At 36.8% G+C, this 21,857-nt stretch overlaps 1 protein-coding gene across 1 annotated transcript; it reads right to left on the minus strand.

Annotated features, from left to right (window-relative positions):
• Window positions 1-16,486: 16,486 nt before the first annotated feature.
• LOC105037784 (disease resistance protein RGA2-like) lies at window positions 16,487-18,181 on the minus strand. The gene is made up of 2 exons (XM_029262376.2): window positions 16,930-18,181; window positions 16,487-16,848 (listed from the first exon to the last, which is right to left on the minus strand). The coding sequence occupies exons 1-2, from the start codon at window positions 18,179-18,181 to the stop codon at window positions 16,487-16,489; spliced, it is 1,614 nt and encodes a 537-aa protein (XP_029118209.2).
• Between the last annotated feature and the right edge of the window lie 3,676 nt (window positions 18,182-21,857).

Here is a 21,857-nt window from a genome sequence, read left to right on the forward strand (position 1 = left end):
CGTCGATCGGAGACCACCCACCTCATCGAAGCTCGGGGCACCAAGGGGGGACCTCACGGTCTTGCCCTGTTTCGGCCCAAGAGAGGTCGTGAGAAGAAAAGGAAAAAGAAAGAAGAAGAAAGAAGAAAAAGAAAAGAAGGAAAAGAAAAAAAAAAGAAAAAGAAAAAGAGAAAGAGAAAAATAAAAATAAAAAAATAGAAAAAAAAGAGAAGAAAAGAGAGAAATTTTTTCTCTCTCCTCGCTCTCTTTTCTCTCTCTTTCCTCTCTCCTCTCTCTACCTTCTCTCTCTATTTTCTCTCTAGATTCTCTCTCTCTAGATCTTTCTCTCTTTTTATGAATTTTATCTCTCTAGAGTCTTTCTCTCTCTCTCTGATTTCATCACAAATCCTAGGATAAACTTGAGATGAAAATAAGATGATCTGAGATTGCTCCAAAATTCATGCAGTAGATCTGATCCCAGCTCGATCTTATTCGAAATTTATAATATTTGATTCATATTGAGTCACCTTGATAGGATCTCTGATGATCTCAATCATGATTATCTTATCTGAAGGATACGAAGATTCTCTCCTCACTTTCTCTCTCTAGAATTTTCTCTCTCTTCATGGATTTTCTCTCTCTAAAAGTCTTATGGATCAGTGGAGGATCCAGATACTTAGACAAATCCTAATTTTGATTAATTCTAAGAGAGATCCTAGATTTGTGTTATTAGGATCGATTATCGATAATTTTCTCCATATATGATTTTTATATTTGATCAGGCTTACGAAGAGATATGATTGTCTACATAAGATGTCAAGTAAAATATTTTATTAAAAAAAATCATAAATTAAAGAAGAACATTGATTTTTGTGCTTGGATCAGTCATCGATAAAGGTAAGAATCCTTATGCATGATCACTATTATATATATGCTATTTTACTGTTGGTCTTGCATCATTGGTTTTGCATCGTCAGATTTGAGATCGATGAATTTATTATATCTGAGATACTATTATTTGATTTTGAGCATGAGTATGTTATGTCAATATATATGTATCAGAGATTGATGGCATGATTATATGAATATGACATATCTGAATTGATCATAATGTAAGACAGAATTGATTTGATGAAATCAATACATAATGATTAAATGAAAAGAAAGAGATATATGGTATGGACTAGCCTTGTCATATCGAACAGCCGGCCAGGAGCTTATGTCTGGAACAGTCCGCCAGGAGCTTATGCCTGGGACAGCCCCCACTGGCTTATAGGTGGATCAGCCGCCCAGGAGCTCATCCTGGGACAGTCTTGAAAGGCTTTTATATGAAAATTGATTCGGATGACGACTGAGGTATAGACTTGGATAGTCCAGAGCCAGAAAGAAAAGGTTAAAAATCATGTGATTATGAAAAGAGAAATGAAAGATAAAATATGAAATAATTGTTGAACAAAAGTGTTTCATCTGTTAACATATGATGATGTATCTATTTTAACAAGACAGTAAATTTATGGATGTTTGCAGTATTCTGAATATTGAACATGAGATTTTGTGTTTTATTGTTTATTCTTATTTTCAGATTATATTATTATATCAGTGTGATATGAAAATTCTTACTGGGCTGTAAAGCTCATACCTCTTCATCTTTCTTTTTCTCCTCAGAGATATAGGATGCTCATGATTGGCTATGGTATTGGATTGTGGGTCAGCAGATATGTAGATAGAGTGTCATAGTACCTAATCAGATGATTGAAGAAATTTAATTTGTAATTATGCAAGATTTTACGAATTATTGTTGAAATAAATTGTTATGGATGTTAAGGTTGCAATGATTTAATTTGACCTTGCATATTCTTTAGAGCTTGCTCTAAGGAGTGTACGGCCATCACGTATCCGATCTGGGTATTGGGTTCGGAGCATGACAGACAGAATTTGGAGGTTCCGACCTTAATGAAAATGCAATTAATTAGTAGCTCAGGCAGGAGGATATTACCAAAACCAAACATGGATCAAACATGCGTGGAATCTTAAGCAAGATGGGTACACCATCCTCACCACTCCTGTCACCATGTGCAACATGTGAAATAGAGCATACATAGCATGCCAACCCTTCAAATTGTTTCGATTATGTACCAGATTTCAGGTATTAATGTGGTGACCTACTATTTCAAATTTAATTAACTGACGTAATTATTTAGTAGTCAGACTATTAGCATGGCTCTAAGCAATGTTTTGAAAATCGGCTTGAAAGGTGACTCAGTGCCCTAGAGTTCATTATCTAAATAATTTTAAAAAAAATTATTTATCAAAATAATATATTTTTTAATTTATTTATAAAAAAAATATAAATCTATAAAATGTCATTTAAAATGGAGTTTTATAGCCACCACATCACCATCCTCTCTCCTCCTCTCTCCTCCATGTGGACGATAAAAAAAAATTAAAATCGCCATTTGAAATGACGTTTTCAAAAATGCCATTTCAAATGACAACTTTAATTATTTACTTTCAAAACAAAAATAAAAAAATTATAATTTTAAATTTATAAAAAAATAAAAATTTTAATTTTGATTCAAATAAAAATCATCATTTCAAATTACTTTCTCTATTTTAAATTAATTTTTTTTAAATATCTAAAAAAATGGGTCTAAAAAAATAAAAAAAATAAAATTATAATTTTAAATTTTAAGAAAATAAAAATTTTAATTTTAATTCAAATAAAAATCATCATTTCAAATTAGTATCCCCATTTCAAATTAATTTTTTAAAAAAATATCTAAAAAAATATGTCAAAAAAATAAAAAAAAATACCATAAAAAAAGAAAAAAATTAAAAAAAATAAAAATTATAATTCTAATTTTTTAAAAATAAAAATAAAAATTTTAATTTTAATTCAAATAAAAATCATCATTTCAAATTAGTATCCCTATTTCAAATTAATTTTTTTAAAAAAATATCCAAAATAAAAAATACCTCAAAAAAAATTAAAAAATTAAAAACAACATAAAAAAGAAAAAATAAGAAAAAAATAAGAATTATATTTCTAAATATTGAAAAAATAAAAATTTTAATTTGAATTCAAATAAAAAATACCATTTCAAATTAAATTTTTTAAAAAATATCTCAGAAAATGAGAAAAAATACCTAAAAAATAAAAAAAACCATAAAAATAGGAAAAAAAGTAAAAAATAAAAAAATTATAATTATAATTTTAAATTATAAAAAATTTATAATTTTTATTTAAATTCAAAAAAATCACTATTTCAAATTACTTTCTCCATTTGAAATTAATTTTGTTAATAAAATATCCCAAAAAAGAGAAAAAGTACCTCAAAAAATTTAAAAATAAAAAAAGCCATAAAAGAAAATAAAAAAAATTATAATTTTAATTTTAAATTAAAAAAAATTAATTCTGAGATAGATGAGACACATGAGACTCTGTGTATCCATGTTCACAAAGCATAATATCCGATCATTTGAAATGATATTTTTAAAAATGAGATTAAATATCAAAAAAATAAAAAAATATAAATTTTAAATTTTAAAAATATAAAAAATAAAAAATTATAATTTTAAATTAAAAAAAATAAAATTTTAAATTTAATTAAAATAAATTTTAATTAAAAAAGAAGAAATAAAATAAAAATTTTAATTTTAATTCAAATAAATTTTTAAAAAAGAGAAAAAAATAGAAAATCAATGTGTATCATCCCCGTACCGACTTATAGCAATCCAACCGCATCGCACCGAGCGGTTGGTAAAAGCACCATAATATACCGAAATCTCACCGAACTATACCGGCCCATACCGCACCGTACGTAGCTATTCGTATCCGTACCAGATCGAGATGTACCAGTACGGTTCGATTCATCTCATTTATCGAAAAATCAACTTGAACTTTGATGGTTTCCCACTGACTTGTCTGATTTAGCTTATTTTTAGATATTTTAAGAAATATAATTAAATTATCCAACATATTATTATTATTTACGTTATAATTTTTATAGTCCTTTTAGCATAACTTTTTCTCCCCTAATGTTCTGAGACACATGAGAGTATGTGTATCCATATCCACAAAGCATAATATCCGATCACTTGAAATTAAATAATATAAAATAAAATTAATAATTAATAATATAAAATAGAATAAAAATATCAAGTGTATAAAAAATAGTACAGTAAAAGTTTCAAAAATACTAAGTACAAATCTAAAAAATACTAAGTTCTATAAGGACGTCGTGGTGCTCGTGGTCACTTGGACCTTCTCAGGAAGGTTCTCAACGGCTGCTCCTGCTCCTGTATCTGCTGTGATGGCTCCTCTCCTATATCAGTAGAGGTCTGCTGGTCATGCTGCTTAGGAATAACTGATGCTATCGGATCATTTACGAACTGAGCGACCCCCTCAACCCTCTCATCTGGATATATGGATGGGCCTGAAAAGAAAGTGTCATACTCATGTGGCCAATTGATATCCAGTGATGTCATCTGGGGGATGTAGGAAGAAGATGGCACTGCCATCTATGGATCAAAAGGTGGTGGCATCTGTGCAGCATCTAGTAATGATATCTGCGGAATATATGGTGATGGGATATGTGGAACATATAGTGACGGCATATATCTCATATCTGGCGTATCGGCTACTTCATACTAAGGCGCACAGCTATATGGATCAACACCAATCACCATCAATGTTCTGAAACATGTTCTCTCTATCTCACACAGTATCTAAATCCATTTGTCCTCACTGCCGCCGTCGGAGCTCGCCGCCATGCCACCGGAGAGGAGAAAGAAGATGCCGGAGGGAAGAGCTCACCGCCAAGGTGAGTTCTACTTTTTTTCTTTTTTTTTTTGGGTCTTAACCTGGGAAAACGCCATGAGAGATGACGTTTTTAAAAATACCATTTCCTATCACATTTTTAATTTTTTTATATTTTTTGAGATATATATTTGAATTAAAATTAAAATTTTAATATTTTTTAAAATTTTAGATTATATTTTTTATTTTTTTACCATTTTTTTGCCATTTTTCTCTTTTCATGGTATTTTTTAATTTTTTTAATTTATTTTTGAGGTATTTTTTCTTTTTTTGGGATATTTTTTTCAAAAAATTAATTTGAAATGATGATTTTTATTTGAATTAAAATTAAAATTTTTATTTTTTTTAAAAAATTAAATTATAATTTTTATTTTTCTATTTTTTTCTTATTTTTTTTATTTTTTTATTTTTAAAATTTATATTTTTTTATTTTTTTGATATTTAAGCTCATTTTTGAAAACGTCATTTTAAGTGATCGAATATTACGTTTTGTGGACATGAATACACAGGGTCTCGTGTGTCTCATCTGTCTCAAAATTAAAATTTTTATTTTTTTTTAAATTTAAAATTATAATTATATATTTTTTTAATTTTTTTAATTTTTTTCTTTTTTTATGATTTTTTTTATTTTTTTAATTTTTTTGAAGTATTTTTTCTTTTTTGGGATATTTTATTAATAAAATTAATTTGAAATGGAGAAAGTAATTTGAAACAGTGATTTTTTTAAATTTAAATAAAAATTATAATTAAATTTTTTTTAATTTTTTAATTTTTTTTTCTAGTTTTATGGTATTTTTTATTTTTTTAGATATTTTTTCACTTTTTTTGAGATATTTTTTAAAAAAATTAATTTGAAATGGGGAAAGCAATTTGAAATGGTATTTTTTATTTGAATTAAAATTAAAATTTTTATTTTTTTCAAAATTTAAAAATATAATTCTTATTTTTTTTCTAATTTTTTTATTATTTTATGTTGTTTTTTTTTATTTTTTTTATTTTTTGAGGTATTTTTTTATTTTGGATATTTTTTAAAAAAATTAATTTGAAATAGGGATACTAATTTGAAATTATGATTTTTATTTGAATTAACATTAAAATTTTTATTTTTTAAAAAAAATAGAATTAGAATTTTTATTTTTTTTATTTTTTTTATTTTTTATGGTGTTTTTTTTATTTTTTTGACGTACTTTTTAGATATTTTTTTCAAAAATTAATTTGAAATGGAGATATTAATTTGAAATAATGATTTTTATTTTAATTAAAATTAATATTTTTATTTTTTTAAAATTTATAATTATAATTTTTATTTTTTTATTTTTTTAGACCTATTTTTTTTAGATATTTAAAAAAATTAATTTGAAATGGAGAAAGTAATTTGAAATGATGATTTTTATTTGAATCAAAATCAAATTTTTTTTTTATAAATTTAAAATTATAATTTTTTTATTTTTTTATTTTTTTTAGAAGTAAATAATTAAAATAGCTATTTGAAATGGTATTTTTGAAAATGTCATTTCAAATGATGTTTTGAAAAATACCATTTGAAATGACGTTTTCAAAAACATCATTTCAAATGGCGATTTTAATTTTTTTTTATCATCTATGTGGAGGGAAGAGGAAGAGCGAGGGTGGTGATATGGCGGCTATAAAACATGATTTCAAATGATGTTTTATAGATTTATATTATTTTTATAAATAAATTAAAAAAATATATTATTTTGATAAATAATTTTTTTTTAAAATTATTTAGGTAATGAACTCCAGTGCCCCGGTTAGTTCTCTGGTTCGAACGGGCGATCAGATCAGTGACATCAGCATGATAACACGCTGGTATCATGAATATATTTTATTTTCAAAAATTGTCAGATTTATTTTATTGAGTGAATAGTTGATGGATTCAACCATTTACTTCAGGATACTTCTTGATGGACTGATAATAAGTTTAGTAACCTCCACCCATGAATGAATGATATGGCCCCCACCCCATGTCACGCCAAATTCTACTTTCCACCCAGTCACAACAAACGCCCTTCCCCTGCAAAGTGCCAATTCTACTTTCCACCCAATTCAAGTGATAGCCTCCGCTGCCCGCTATATGGGACAAATTGGCCAAACCTCCCTGGCCATGCGGAACACCGCACCACACCCCTCGGTCACCTAGCATGAAGGTTGTGTATGCAGGATGACAGTGGCACATTCAGCACCCATCTCAACAAACCAGAAAAACATATGGGCCGGCCACCGAACAAAGAAATATGAGATGGATTTTTCTAACAATCACCTTGAAAAGAGAAATCTAAAAATCAAAGACCCCTGCTAATAAAGTCATCAGTTAATTTTTTTTTTTTCATTTTCAAAACATACTTTTTATCGATATATACTATATACCCAAGTGATACATGCTGAGCAAGTTACTCATCAAATAAGTCAACATATATCTTTAAATGAATCGATATATAATTTTTAAAATATAAAATTTATTGATATACAATGTATAGTGAGCTAACATTTAGCAGATTAGTTATCAAGTAATCTAATAAATATTTTCAAGCAAAATAATACATATTTTTAAAATATCATATTCATCAATACATACTACATAATGTGATACTATGCATTGATCAACTTCTTGATACATATTGTAAACTTTTTTGATACACATCCAATAATGATCCAATATATATTTCTAGATAAAAAATATGTTCTGAGAACTACGTATCAATTTATCTGGAAATATGCATTAAATTATTGTTAGATATACATATCTAAAAAAATTGTCATATATATTAAGAAGTTGATAAGTATGTATCATTTGATCATATTTTGTATATATATTTTAAAAATTATATATCAATTTATTTAGAGATATGTATTTGATTGTTAAATGATTAATTTATTAAATATGTATCATTTGATTATATACTATGTACTATTGAATATTTTATTTTAAAAATAATATATTTATTTATTTATATATATGTATCAATTTATTAGATGATTAATTTACTTGATATATGTTATTTGGCCATAGAGTATATATTAATAAAAATATATTTTTAAATTTAAAAAATTATATATATATATTTTTGTTTTATCCTGGGACCGAGGACTCATATGGTTTTTGTTCTGCCTGAACGGCTAGATACTGTATTGCAAAGAAAGCTACTTTTTTTGAGCGCTTCCCAGAACTCTTCCTCTCCCCTTCATCACTGCCACATACCCTCTTCCGTTCGCTCAACCCATCTCGTCTTTCGTCTCCTCCCTTCTATTCCTTTCCCTTATACCCATCACGTCAGTTTTCTCTTCTCTATTCTCTTCTTTTCAATGCGTCTCTTTCGCTCGTATTCTCTTGCGTTCCTTCGGATAATCTGTTCAGACCCCGGGGCAGCAACAACGGAGGGAGAGGAAAAAATGTCGCTTCTGGTGGAAGAAAGAGAGGAAGATATGATGACCGCAATGGAGCCAAGAGATTTCGTCAGAAGAATGGGCTGGTTCATCAACCCCACCGGGCCTCCGCCAAGGAATTCGTCAGTGCTCCCTTCCTGCCTTCACGGCCCAAAGCCGCCTCCTTCGTCGCTGCCGAGGCTCCAGAGGTCCTCCTCACCTCAGGGAGTGGGAGGAGTGGGTCCAGAAGCTGGAGCCCATTCATGGTGATTTGCGGAAGAAAGCCAGGATTTTTGAGGCGGTCGAGGCGTCTGTTGGCAAAACTCGGAGCGACCCCTCGACAGTTTTGGGGACAGCGGCCTATTGGTGCGAGGAGACCAGTTCCTTTCTCTTTACATGGGGGGAGGCCACCATCACGTTAGAAGATGTCATGGTTCTCGGAGGATTCCTGGTGATTGGCGGGCTGGTGAGGCACAAGAAATTTTAACAGTACACCTGCAAGCAGCCTGAGCAGAGCGCTTGGATGAGGGCTTTTGTGGAGCCGATTTGCAGCTCTGAGGTCGGATGTGGAAAATTTTGTGGATTATGGCGAGCCAAGTTTCAAAAGCTGGAATGAGTCAGCAAGAAAATGGAATTCTTATTCATTCGTTTGGTTTTTGAGTCGCCTGGTGAGTTCCAGTGGCGACCCCATGCGGTTAGTTTGGATAATTGGAGGAAACCCTCCTTTTGTAAAGTGAATGGTGAATGGGTTCATGGCTATACAGATAATGATGAAGAATTGAGATTGTCTGCTCAGTTCTCAGATCTGTTGATTAGGCGACCTCGGAGGAAAGGATGGGACATGGTGGTGGAGGACATATGCAGGCGATTTGTATACAAAGGAGCACAAAAATTTTCAGCAGAGGAAGCAAACAGCAATACATATTAGTAAAGAGTCGGGGCTGGCCGAGGGACTGGTTTAGAGTGTGCTCCAGCAAAACTTTGGAGGAGGTCGAGTAGCTGTTCCGAAAACTGAAATTTTATGTTATTGATTGGACGAAGAAAAAACGTATAATATTGTATCACTCGAGCAAACCGAAAATTGGAATTCTGAATTTTTTAAACTGGAAACTGGAACTCCAAATTTTTTAAACATGCAAGTTTAGTTATATTGTTACCTATAGGTGTAACATGATAGTATCTTGTGTTAGGATTTGATGACTCGAGATTCGGTCCATATTGAGCCCATAGCAAGGTTTGCGATGAAAAACGGAATCCAACGAGATCAAGATCACCTCAAACGGAGTCCGGATGACCGAGATACGTACTTTTGAAGCTTGCACGAAACTCGAGGCGACGGAGGACCGCCAGCGACGGTGCGGCCGCAGGAGGCGGGATGCCGCCTAGCATGCGGCAGCATGCGGGCCAGGCACGCAGGGCGCGGCCCGATGTGGGGCACGCGGCCCAGGCACGGGCCCGCGGCCCGGCCAGGCGCGTGCGCGGGGCGCGGCCCGGGCCCAGGCGCCCGACGCGGGCGTGGCCCGGGCCCAGGTGCCCGGCGCGGGCGCGGCCCGAGCCCAGGCGCTGCGCTTGTGGCCTGTACCTCGGCCCAGCGCATGGAACACATGGGCATTTCCCACGCATTTCTTGCAGTCCACGATACTATTCTGTGGATCAAAGCATGATCGAATGGCGTGGGTGGCTTCCGATCTTGATCCAACGGTCTGTGGCCTTAATTGAGTTGGTTTAAAAGTTCTTGAGCTATCCTAATTGGGTTTTTAGCCTATAAATAGGCCTGATTTGGGGGAACAAACGTGTGGCGGCTTGTTTTTTCTCACGAAAAGAATCCTGTGGATGCACCATACAGAAGCCTAAACCCCGTGAAGAAGAGAGAGAGCTGCTCTACGCTGTAGAGAGAAAGAGCAGGGCTCTTGGACAGCGGACAGCTGTCGCTTCAGGAGTTCAGGAGGGTCTTCCAAGAGAGAGAGCTTTTGTGAGGAGAATTTTCTGTGAGAGAAAAATTGGGTGTACAAGGGTTGAGGGTGAAATCTCCTCTTGTAATTTTTTTTTTCATAATGAAGTTTACATGCCCCATGGAGACGAGCCCTTTTGTAGCTGATCTACGTATTTTGATTGTTTTCTATTTTATTTCTTCTTTTTTACTACTGCATCGCGCAGTACCGAAAAAGTTCTGAAAAGTGGTGTCCTGACCAGACATCCATCCAACAAGTGGTATCAGAGTGAGGCGGTATAAGGATGCAGATTGCAGCAGTGGTGAGCAAGACTGAAAATGAAAAAGATAGGAACAATCAAGATGGAGATCAACAAATTTGATTGTAAGAGCAATTTCTCCTTGTGGTAGGCAAGGATGAACGACGTGCTCATCCAATAGGAGTTGATCGATGCTCTCTTGTGCGAGGAGAAGCCAACCACCATGAAGGTACAGGATTGGAGACGGCTACAGATGCGGACGGTGAGTACCATCCGTATGTATTTTTGTGGATGAGGTGGTGATTCATGTGCTGAGTGAGATTTCTCTGATGGTGCTGTGGTCGAAGCTCGAAGAGTTGTACATGGTGAAGTTTCTCACCAACACTCTTTTCCTCTGGAGGCAATTATACCAGCTGCGGATGGCTGAGGGATAGAGCGTGCAGGAGCATCTAAGCCACTTCCAGAAGATCCTCACCGACCTCCTCAGCGTTGGTGAAAATATTGAGGAGAAGACCAGGACACTGGTTTTGCTAGCATCGCTTCCACCTTCGTACGAGTCCTTGGTGACTGCTCTTCTAGTGAGAAAGTGCACCATCAAGATGGACGAGGTCACTGCGGTGATACTCCAGAATGAGGTTCTCAGAAGGAAAAATCCAACTTCAAGCTCAGGTGGTGGTGGCTCAGCTATGGTGGCTTCTGGAGGAGCAAGAAGTGGTAGACGGAGCGATAGGAGATCACGACGATGGCAGTCCAAGTCTAGGAGGGACTTGAGCAAAGCCAGCTATTACCGATGTGAGGAGTTGGGGCATCTAGCCAGAGATTGCCCGAAACTCAAAAATCGGACAGTGACTGCTGTAGCGACGGTCAGGAGCGATTCAGATGGAGATGTCCTGAAGATATCTGATAATATATCTACTTCTTCCCAGTAGTGGATATTAGATTCTGCATGCACCCATCATGTATGTTGCGGAGAGGAGCAGTTTGACTCCCTGAAGAACAGTGAGGGCACTGTATATCTGCCAGATGGATCGCGCTGTGCGATCAGAGATATTGGGACGGTCAGTTAGAGGATACATGATGGTGCAGTGAAAAGATTGGGGGAGGTTCGATACATACTCGATTTCAGGCGGAGTCTTATCTCACTTAGCAGACTGGATTCGAGAGGCTACGGGACGGTAGTTGGTAGAGAAATCCTGAGAGTGCTATGCGGTGATAGGATTGTGCTAGAGGGAAAGAAGGAGAACAGAGGACATTATTACTTGGCAGGGAACCCAGTACGAGATGGAGCTTCGGGAGTCAGGTGAAGCTTCGGGAGTCAGGTGGAGCTCCAAGTGGAGGTGGATCGGACACGAGACAGGAGACTTGGGAGGATGAGAGGCGACGTCGCAAGGTGAGATTCCTATTGCCGCAGGATGATGTCCCGAGTAGGTCTCAGGTCATGAGGAGCACAGCATACGACGGAGATTGGATCGAGAGACCTGGCTCGACTCCCATGTTTGCCTATCCATGATCAGTAGAAGATTGCCCCAGGACATGGGGGCGAGGAGATCCAGAAGCTCTCAGAGTTAGGAAGAGGCTGAATATCGAGTCGAAATGGAGATTGTTAGAATTTGATACCTCAAGATTTGATCCATATTGAGCCCATAGCGAGGCTCGCGATGAAAAATAAAATCCAACAAGATCAAGATCATCTCAAATGGAGTCTGGATGGCCGAGATACATGCTTTTGAAGCTTGCATGGAACCCGAGGTGATAGAGGACCGCCGGTGGTGGTGCGGCCACAGGTGGGGGACGTCGTCTTGCGCGTGGTAGCGTGTGGGCCAGACGCACAGGGCGCGGCCCGATGCGGGGTGCCCGATCCATGCGCGCCCGTGGGGTGTGGCCCAAGCTCGCGAGCACGGGCTGGCCCAGGCCCAAGCAACTCGTCTTGGGCATGTACCCAGTCCACCATGGATCGGGTAGTCCACGGCCCAGTGGATGGACCGCGTGGGCGTTTCTCATGCATTTCTCACGGTCCACAGTACTATTTCATGGATCGAAGTGTGATCGGACGGTGTGGGTGGCTCCCGATCTTGATCCAACTGTCTATGGCCTTAATTGAGTTGGTTTAGGAGTCCTTAAGCTATCCTAATTGGGTTTTTAGCCTATAAATAGGCCTGATTAGGGGGAACAAATGTTTGGCGGCTTGTTTTTTCTCATGAAAAAAATCCTGTGGATGCGCTATACAGAAGCCTAAACCCCGTGAGGAAGAGAGAGAGCTGCCGTATGCTGTAGAGAGGAGCAGGGCTTTTGGACAGCAGACAGCGGTCGCTTCAAGGTTCAGGAGGATCTTCTAAGAGAGAGAGCTTTTGTGAGGAAAACTTTCTGTGAGAGAAAAATTGAGGGTACGAGGGTTGAGAGTGAGATCTTCTCTTGTAAATTTTTTTTTTCATAGTGAAGTTTGCATGCCTTGTGGAGACGAGTCTTTTTGTGGCTAATCCACATATTTTGATTGTTTTTTGTTTTATTTCTTCTTTCTTTCTGTTGCATCGCGTACTACCGAAAAGGTCCTGGGAGGTGATATCCTGGTCAGACATCCACCCAACACCTTGTAGGATTAAAGTACACACAAGTTGTATCTTGTATCAACCTTTATTAGTCTGTGCTTGTTCAAAGTGTTTTTGTTGGTTATCTATTTATAGAGATGATTATATGAAGGGTTCATAATGATCATGCAGCGTTTGTTGTCCTTTCTCTAACTCAGGTTGTATGATGGGGGCAATGTTTATAGTCACCAATACCATAAATAGGGGTGACAACACACAAGAGGAAAGGAGAGAGAAAAAAAGACGGCGGAGACCTAGTGTTGGCAGTCTTGCACGGTCGGAAGACTATCAATTGATGATGGCAGCATCGGCGGCCAAGTGATGCTTCAAGAGACCAAGGACTGAAGTGGGGAATAGCACCCATGGTGAGCATGGAACAAGGCATGATGGACACCATAAAAATTCCAGAACAAAATCAAGAAGTGAGCGAGCGAGAGAGACTTGGGATACCCTGCAAAGTGATAGAAGATCTGGAGGAGGAAGAGAGGAGGAGGAGAAGAGGCTCTGAAAATAAAAAATCTACAAGAGAATTGATCATGGGATGTCCAAGAGAGGGGTTCCCTTTTTACAGACTAGGAATTAGGACTTTTCAAGAAAGGATGCCATGAATCAATGCCAAAATCTCTTTTTAGTGTCCCCAAAAATTCTAAAAAAATTATTAAGATGTGGAGAAAAAATTTGGAGTCTCACACATCAAAGAATTTCTTAAGAAAAATAAGATAAAAAATAATATGACTCCAAGAAAGATTCCAGCATCCGTTTGGCCATCTGATAAGTCTGAAAAAATAATAAAAAAATCACCAAAAATATCTTATCAAATAGAAAATATTATCACAAAAAATTATTCCAATTTGAAAGCATTGGGTCAGGAGAAGGACTCTCCAAATCACAGAGAGATGTGATGCTTCTGCGCACATGCGCCAGACATCCTTCTTTTTCTAATTTTTTTTCCATCCCAAAAAATCTAGAAAAAATACATCTCATACTTTGAGATATGCATCAGAGGATGGAGAGTGATATTGGCTGCCACGTGCATCTTAATCCTATGCCAAAAGGACTCCTCCTTCTGCCCACACCAACATGCACGTGCAAAATCTGTTTTGTGCCAAGAGTTCTTCACAACTTGGACTCTTTATAATTGGCATTAATATAGGAATGTGATCTGCTGATTGATCTCTTCTTTTTTTTTCTCTAAATTTATTAAATCTTCTAAATTATTAGATTCATAAAATGAGCTAGTTATGGAGATAACTGAATCATAGCCTCCCATTAAGATGAATGATAATGAGTCCATTATTTTTGATTGACATTGCACATGCCATCCATCTAGTGTTCTTTTTGAATGATGAAATTATTATTCATCATATGATGACTCTATTGTGCTATCTGATGATGGTTGGGTTGATCGAGCCATCCTCGAGTCTGATCATTCATTAGTTAGAATCACTGAGTTGGCTCCCATCTCTCTTTCTCTCTTCTTCATAAGTCTAGCGGAGGTACTAACCCTAGCATGACATCATATTCCTCTATAGATCCATTCTCCACATCCCAAGAACTCTATGGGAGGTCCTAATCCTAGTATGCCTTCCATCAAATCTAGAAGAGGTCCTAATCCTAGTATCGCTATCCTTTTCATATTTCTATATCCTCTTCTATTTACCTTTCTTTCTTGAGGTTTCTAGACCAAGCCTTCCAGCCATCCTGTCGCTATCTACACAGAGAAAGATGAAGGATTTAAGGAGATGCATCCATCATTGGGTGCAGCGAGAAGATCAACTTGATTTCGTTGTTCTTGTATCAAACTTTTATTTTTTTTTTTCATTGTATGCTTCTTTATTTGATCAATGAAAAATATTTTTATTGCAATCTCTATATTTCATTCTTAGTTTCTTGTAATCTACTATACTAATAAGTTTATATTTTTTCTTTTTCAGCTATGGCCAACACACTATTGCTCTGTTCGCTATTGGACAGTGACAAGCATATCGAATCCAACTTTGATAGCTGGTATCGAAAGTTGAAGATCATCCTAAAGCATGAGAGGATCCTGTACATACTTACAGATCTGCCACTTGGAGAACCTACTGTCAATGCACCTCGTGCTGCTAGAGACACTTATTTGAAGTGGCTCAGTGACTGTACGATGGTGCGTTGCATTATGAGGGTAGCAATGAATGGTGAACTTAGTCGTAAGTTCGAAGATGCACAACTAGAGGATATGATTCAAATGTTGAATGAATCCTTCAGTACCCCTGAGGATGCAGAGAGATATAAAAGCTCCTACGCAGTGTTTAATACCCATATGTAAGAGGAGGCACCAGTCACTGATCATGTATTATATATGATTGAGCAGATTGAATGCTTAAGCAAACTTGACTTTCTGTTACATGAATAGTTAGGCAAGGATGCTATCCTTAATTCGCTATCAAAATCCTACCTATCCTTCTTGAGTCATTATAGAATGACCAAGCCTGTAGTGAACTACCATAGTTTGCTAGGATTACTGTAAATGTTTGAGAAGGACCATCAGCTCTAAAAGGAATCGATGCATATAGTGAGAGGTTCATCTGTAGATCGTCAATCCTCTAAGAGAGAAAAGAAGAAGAAGGTGCAAAAAAAAGGTACCGACGATCCTAAGCCAAAGTAGAACAAAAAGTCAAAAGTTGATAAGAACCAGACAGAATGCTTCTTTTGTAAGAAGCTGGATCATTGAAAAAGAAATTGTCCGGCTTATATAGCTTTCCTTGACCCAAACAGGCCTAAGAACAAGAGAATCAAACAATCGGTTGCTTTGCAAAGTACTTATATGATTACTCCTTGTAATTTTTCTGTTTGTGATACTACTATCTGGGTATTGGATACCGAAAGTCTGATTAATATTTATAATTTGTTGCAGAGACTGTAAGACAGTAGAAAATTTAGAGAAGACGAGTGGTTCTTGAATGTTGGAGATAGAAGCCTTATTTTAGTTCTAGCTTTAGGAACTATGCAGCTTGTTTTTGAATCTAATAGTATCATGTTAGATGAGTGTCATTATTGTCCTTCCTTTTTGATGAATATCATCTCTGTAGGTCTTTTGGCCAAACTTGATTTTAAATTTTTAATAAAAGATAATTTTTGTGATATCATTATGAATGATACTACAATTATGCATGGACAATTAAAATATAGCATATAATATTATCACAATCTGTTGGTGTAATATACACATTGAACAAATGCCCTAGGATAGATAATGTCAGTAATTTCTATTTTTGACATTATAGACTAGGTCATGTGAATAAGAATAGGATAGACAGATTAATCAAGGTGAATGTCTTTGAAATTATGATTGTGAATCATTATCGATTTGTGAATCCTGTCTACTTGGTAAGATGACCAAATCAACTTTTAAGAAAAAAGATGAATGAACCCGTGATGTTTTAGGTCTAATACATAGTGATATATGTGGACCCATGAACATAAAAATCAGAGGAGGATACTATTACTTTATTATATTTACAAACGATCTATCAAGTTATGGGTACATCTACCTTATGAAGCGAATTGTCGCCGGAATTTCTCCTTTCTCATCACTAATGACCAAACATTCATCCAACGAAACACGAACTGCCAATTCTCTTATCAGATCATGCATCACATACTTGTCATTTAGAGTAGGTAGAAAGAAGTACCTGGTAGTCAATTCATCAAATATCTGACTCCCAATGTCCTCCATCCTCATTCTTGCCCGATTCTTATTCTGGATAAAACCTTGAGCCATCCACATCTGGACTAACCGATCTTTTTCGAAAATATTGCCCCTGGGAAATGTCGAGCAATAAGCGAAGCATTGCTTGAGATTTGCATTCAAGTGTTCGCAACTTAAAGCCAGAGATGGAAGGATATTATCTAAAACATATTCATGTTCCCACCACTCACTTTATAAGATCAGCTTCCAGTATTCCTCATCTAGTTTGGACTTCAATAAACTTCCCAGTACCTTTCCAGCTAGAGGTAAACCATGTAGTTTTTCAGATATTTTCCTTCCTATTTTTTGCAATTTTCCCCTTCGCTCTTCCTCGAGAATGTTTTCACCGAATGCACTACGTTCGAAAACTCTCCAGTGGTCATCTTCCTGTAGGCTCTTCAATACTACCGGGTCCATCGTGCCCATGACTTCTGCTACAACTGGACTTTGAGTTGTCACCAGGACCATACTTCCTTTCGCTCCAGATGTTAAGACACCACGGAGTTCTTTCCACTTGCTACCTGTCTCATCCCACACATCATCAACAACGAACAAAAACCTGTTGTTGCTTGTAGCATCTCCAAGTTTCACTAGAATGCCATCCAAACTAATATCGTGGGAGATCCGATCATCTGTCGAGGAATATACCAGCTCTTTAGCGATCCGCTTTACAACAAAATTGTCAGACACATAGACCCACCTCCTCCGCTCAAAATGCCTTACTACTCTTTCATCATTATAAATAAGTTGAGCCAGAGTAGTCTTGCCAACACCCCCGATGCCTACCATAGGAAGAACACCAGGACTCGGGTAGCTACCAGTCCCAGTCCCACACGTGAACAACACATCTAACATCATGTCTCTCTCTTGGTCTCTTCCAAACACAATATCCTGGACAATCGAGCTGGTCTCTCTGGTCACGCTCTTCTGCCTTAAGTTGTAGTCCTTTAGTTGTTCTTCTTTGCAATTAATATGAGTACAAATCTTGTCAAGATTTTCCATAAGATTCTTCAAGCTTTTGAGGTCATCGTCGAACATCATAAAATGCTTGAGAAGCTTAACAGCAGAGGATGCAAAGTCACTCACCTTGCTCTGGTTGTGCAGCTTGTCATGAAGCTCCTTGAATTCAAGCTCATCCAGCACATCATCGTTGGCCTCGTAGGCAGCATCTTTGAGTTCCCTCAGCCATGTGGCCAGAGCTGGGTCCCTGATCGGCCTCCCCTCAGCTGCTTGGATCATGGCTCGGATACGAGGAAGTCTAACTTTCACATCCTCCACCATCGTCTTGACACGAGTGAACAGATCATGCTGGTCCCCCAAATGCAACGCAACCACGTCATGCCTGCAAAAATTAAGATCTTCATCTGGCTTGCATATCACAACAGATTGCTCACAGCGGACAATCTTCGAAAGAGAAACTTTCCTGCACCTGATTACTGCCCCCTCTGCAACTCTATAGATGAAAACATAAACCATCTCTTCATAGAATGCCATTATTCCTCCCAGATCTGGAACGTGATTACTCAACAACTTTCGATGCCTCCTCCACCGCATAATATCCAAGATCTCCTGGAACTAGGGAAGAACAATCTGGGCAGTGACACACCAAAGCAGGCAATATGTTGGGTATTCTGCGCTATACTGTGGAGTTTGTGGAAAGAACGAAATAGAAGTATTTTCTGTGTTGAAGCTAACTCATTCAGCAAGACCACTGAAACTACCATGGTAATGCTAAGAGATTGGTTCAGAGCTGCTGGAGAAGACGATCCACGCTCTAGAGCTTTTATTTTAATCTCATAAGAGCAGTCTATATGGAATAGCCATTAACCTGAAATCATTCTAAATTGGGCAATACTGGACATGCCAAGTCAATGGCGCTCATAAGACACAAGATTCTATAAATCTGAATTGATTCCAGCCAGAAACTACATGTTCTGAAAGTCTGAAATTATAAAACATATAGAGTTTGTAACACGGAATGCTGAATGCCTGCAATCTAAAAACGTGTTCTGAAAGACTGAAAAGAGAGGCGCTGCAACCTGTAACTACAGCATTCATACTCTCTAGTCAGCATGGAATCGAACTTTCTCAACACGATCCATTTGTTATTATGTAAATACATTATCTTATTTAATATAAGGGCGGTATAACCTCCCACTTCAATCAAAAGAAAAAAAAAAAGGGGGATGCAAACCATTCTCCGACCATCATTCCGATCTTCCCCATATCCATATTGGAGGAAACTCCGGCTGCACGGTGGTAGTCTTGTTCTTCGTGACATGAAGACCGGAAGCTTGCTCGCCCGGCCTTTTCCTAGCTTGCAAGTTGAGCGGTGTGATCGATTAAACCAATGCATAAGAGTCGTGGTCTCGTGGTTGGAAAAAGAAACAAGACCGAGTGCATCGATTGAATAAAATATGTCTAGAATCCCAGTACAAGCTTCTTTTCTTCTCTGTTACAATATTATATGCTTTTCTTACAATTCCGGTTGGTGGACGTTTTGGCTTTCTCATCTCTCCCCTAACTTGCATCCAGGGATGTCAATGGGTAGGATTCATGGGGTATAGATTTTCATTAAATCTATACCTTATCCACCTCCTAAAATCCGATCCACCATCTGATCCTACTCACTATGGCGGATAAGAATTTTAAATCCTTATTCTATCTACAACCTATCAAAGTAAATGCACCATACAAACACTATCAAATCAAACCTGTTTCAAATTTTTTCAGGACTCACGGTGGCAGTGGCTTGAAGGGAGTGAGAGAGACGTGGCTCTTGCAGATGGCTTGTGCGGTGGCTCTGTCACGCCCCAAACCCAGCACCTGAGTTGGGCACGAGACACGGCCACACAACCCTAGAGCAATACCCTGAGGATCATATAAGGCCTAATAATTTAACACTTCAAAATTTTAAATAACCAATTAAATACCAAATCAATCAACCGAGTCACAACTTCAAATCAAATGTAAACTTGTTCAATACAATTATTCAAATGTTCATTGGTATCAGAGAATCTAAGCTAACTAAATTACTAAAGGCTTCAGTTCTCATTTGCTCTCGCCCAAACCATCCAACTAAGCATCCTGTGAGTCTGAAAAAAAATAAGAAGAAAAATATGAGCTTCTCCAGCTCAGTAAGAATCACTACACATGTACATCAAGCCAGTAGTTAAAAGTAATATTTCTGAAATCAATACAATGGATGAAGACTCAAATGTATATAATAACTGAAATATTATCATAAATATACATTTAATAATATGGATCATCAAATATCATCAAGTGAAGTCTTCATTCATTGTTGAATTACATATTAAATGTTGTATCTTCTCACATTTTTGGTTTGTCAATGTTTTATCTCTTTTTGGCTTTGGACTAACCCAGACCATACCTCAATCTCTTCCCAATCCAATTATTCTTTCATATAAGCCTTTCAAGGCTGTCTCAGGATGAGCTCCTGATCGGCTGTCCCACGTACGAAAGTCCGTGAGAGGCTGTCCCAGGCATAAGCTCCTGGCGGGCTGTCCCAGGATGAGCTCCTGGCCGGCTGATTCATATATCGAGGCTAGTCCAAAACATATCCTTTTCATTTAATTCTTGATTTTATCAAATTATTTCAAATTACAGAATAATGAAATTGATAAGTCATATCCATAAGACTCATACCATCAATCATAAAAATCTTTTCATAACATACTCATATAAAAAAAATTCATATAAGCTATATATCAATGTCTCGAGCATAGAAAACTCATCGATTATAATTTCGATATTGCAAATTCAACATATAAGACTAACAAATAAAAATCATATATTTATCGATGATCATGTACAGGATTCTTACCTCGATAAATGAGAATTCAAATTCAAAGTCTTATAGTCAGAAAATCAAACCCTACTCGTTGTCCCCCTGGTCGTTGGACTGTTCTCCTATCAAACAAAACAAATTAATTTAACCATTTTTTTTTTTAAAATTTATATATTGAGGTTTATCGAAACTCTTACCTATGTTCCCCCCTTTTTTTTATATATATAATTTAATTTTTATTTATTTATTATATATATATGTATATATATATATTTAATATATATATATATATATTTTATTTAGAGAAGAGAGAAGAGGCTTCTTCTTCTCTTCCCCATGGTCAAAAATAGGGGACCCGCGCTCTTTCCGAGCGCCTCCCCCTCATTCGGCTAGGTGAGCCACCCTCTCCGGCAATGACTCGACGACGGCGAGGCTACTGTCTCAGTGGCAGCCCCACCCCCCTTTGCTGCCGACGGTGGAAGGAGAAAAAAAACAAAATGTAAACAGGAGTGTCCCTGTTTGAGCCCGAACCGACATCTCGTCGGTTTCCAAGCACCCAATGGCCGGAGAGATTAATCCGAAAGGGAGGAAGAAGAAACGTACCTTATTCCGACGGCCAAAAATAGCTCCGGCGGTCCTTCTCTTCCGATCAACCCTCACGGCGCTCTCTTTTGCCAAAGTCCTTCAAATCCCTTTAATTTCTTTGAAATTTTGTTATAAGATTCTAAGGGAGGAAAGGGGGGTCTTTATAGAGGAGGTTTTCTACCCTAGCCGGATTCCTCGAGTCCGATTTCATCGGAAATGGAGAGGAAGAAGACTCCGATTAGGAGTCTTTCTCCGGTTAAAATTTTTTTTTTTTCTGTTGTTGGGCCATCACAGGTTTACGGGCCCAAGAACCTGGGCTGTTACAATCTCCCCCTCTTAGAAAAAATTTCATCCTCAAAATTTACATACCTGAGTTTTCGAAGAGTTGTGGATACTTGATCTTCATTTCTATCTCGAGTTCCCATGTAGCCTCTCTCTCACTATGATTGCTCCATTGGATCTTCACATAAGGAATAATTCGATGTCGTAATACCTGATCTTTCTTGTCAACAATCCGTACTGGATATTCTTCATAAGTCAGATCCTTCCGAAGATGCAAAGGTTCATAACTCACCACATGATTTGGATTTGGAATATACTTTCTCAACATTGATACATGAAACACATTATGTACGCCCGATAAAGTCGGTGGTAATGCTAATCGATATGCAACCTCTCCAATCCTGTCTAAAATTTCAAAAGGACCAATATACTTTGGACTCAACTTACCACGAACTCCAAATCTCATTACACCTTTAGTGGGAGAAACTCTCA

The sequence above is a fragment of the Elaeis guineensis genome, chromosome 2 (genome assembly GCF_000442705.2).
Source record: "Elaeis guineensis isolate ETL-2024a chromosome 2, EG11, whole genome shotgun sequence".
NCBI classification, from domain to species: domain Eukaryota; kingdom Viridiplantae; phylum Streptophyta; class Magnoliopsida; order Arecales; family Arecaceae; genus Elaeis; species Elaeis guineensis.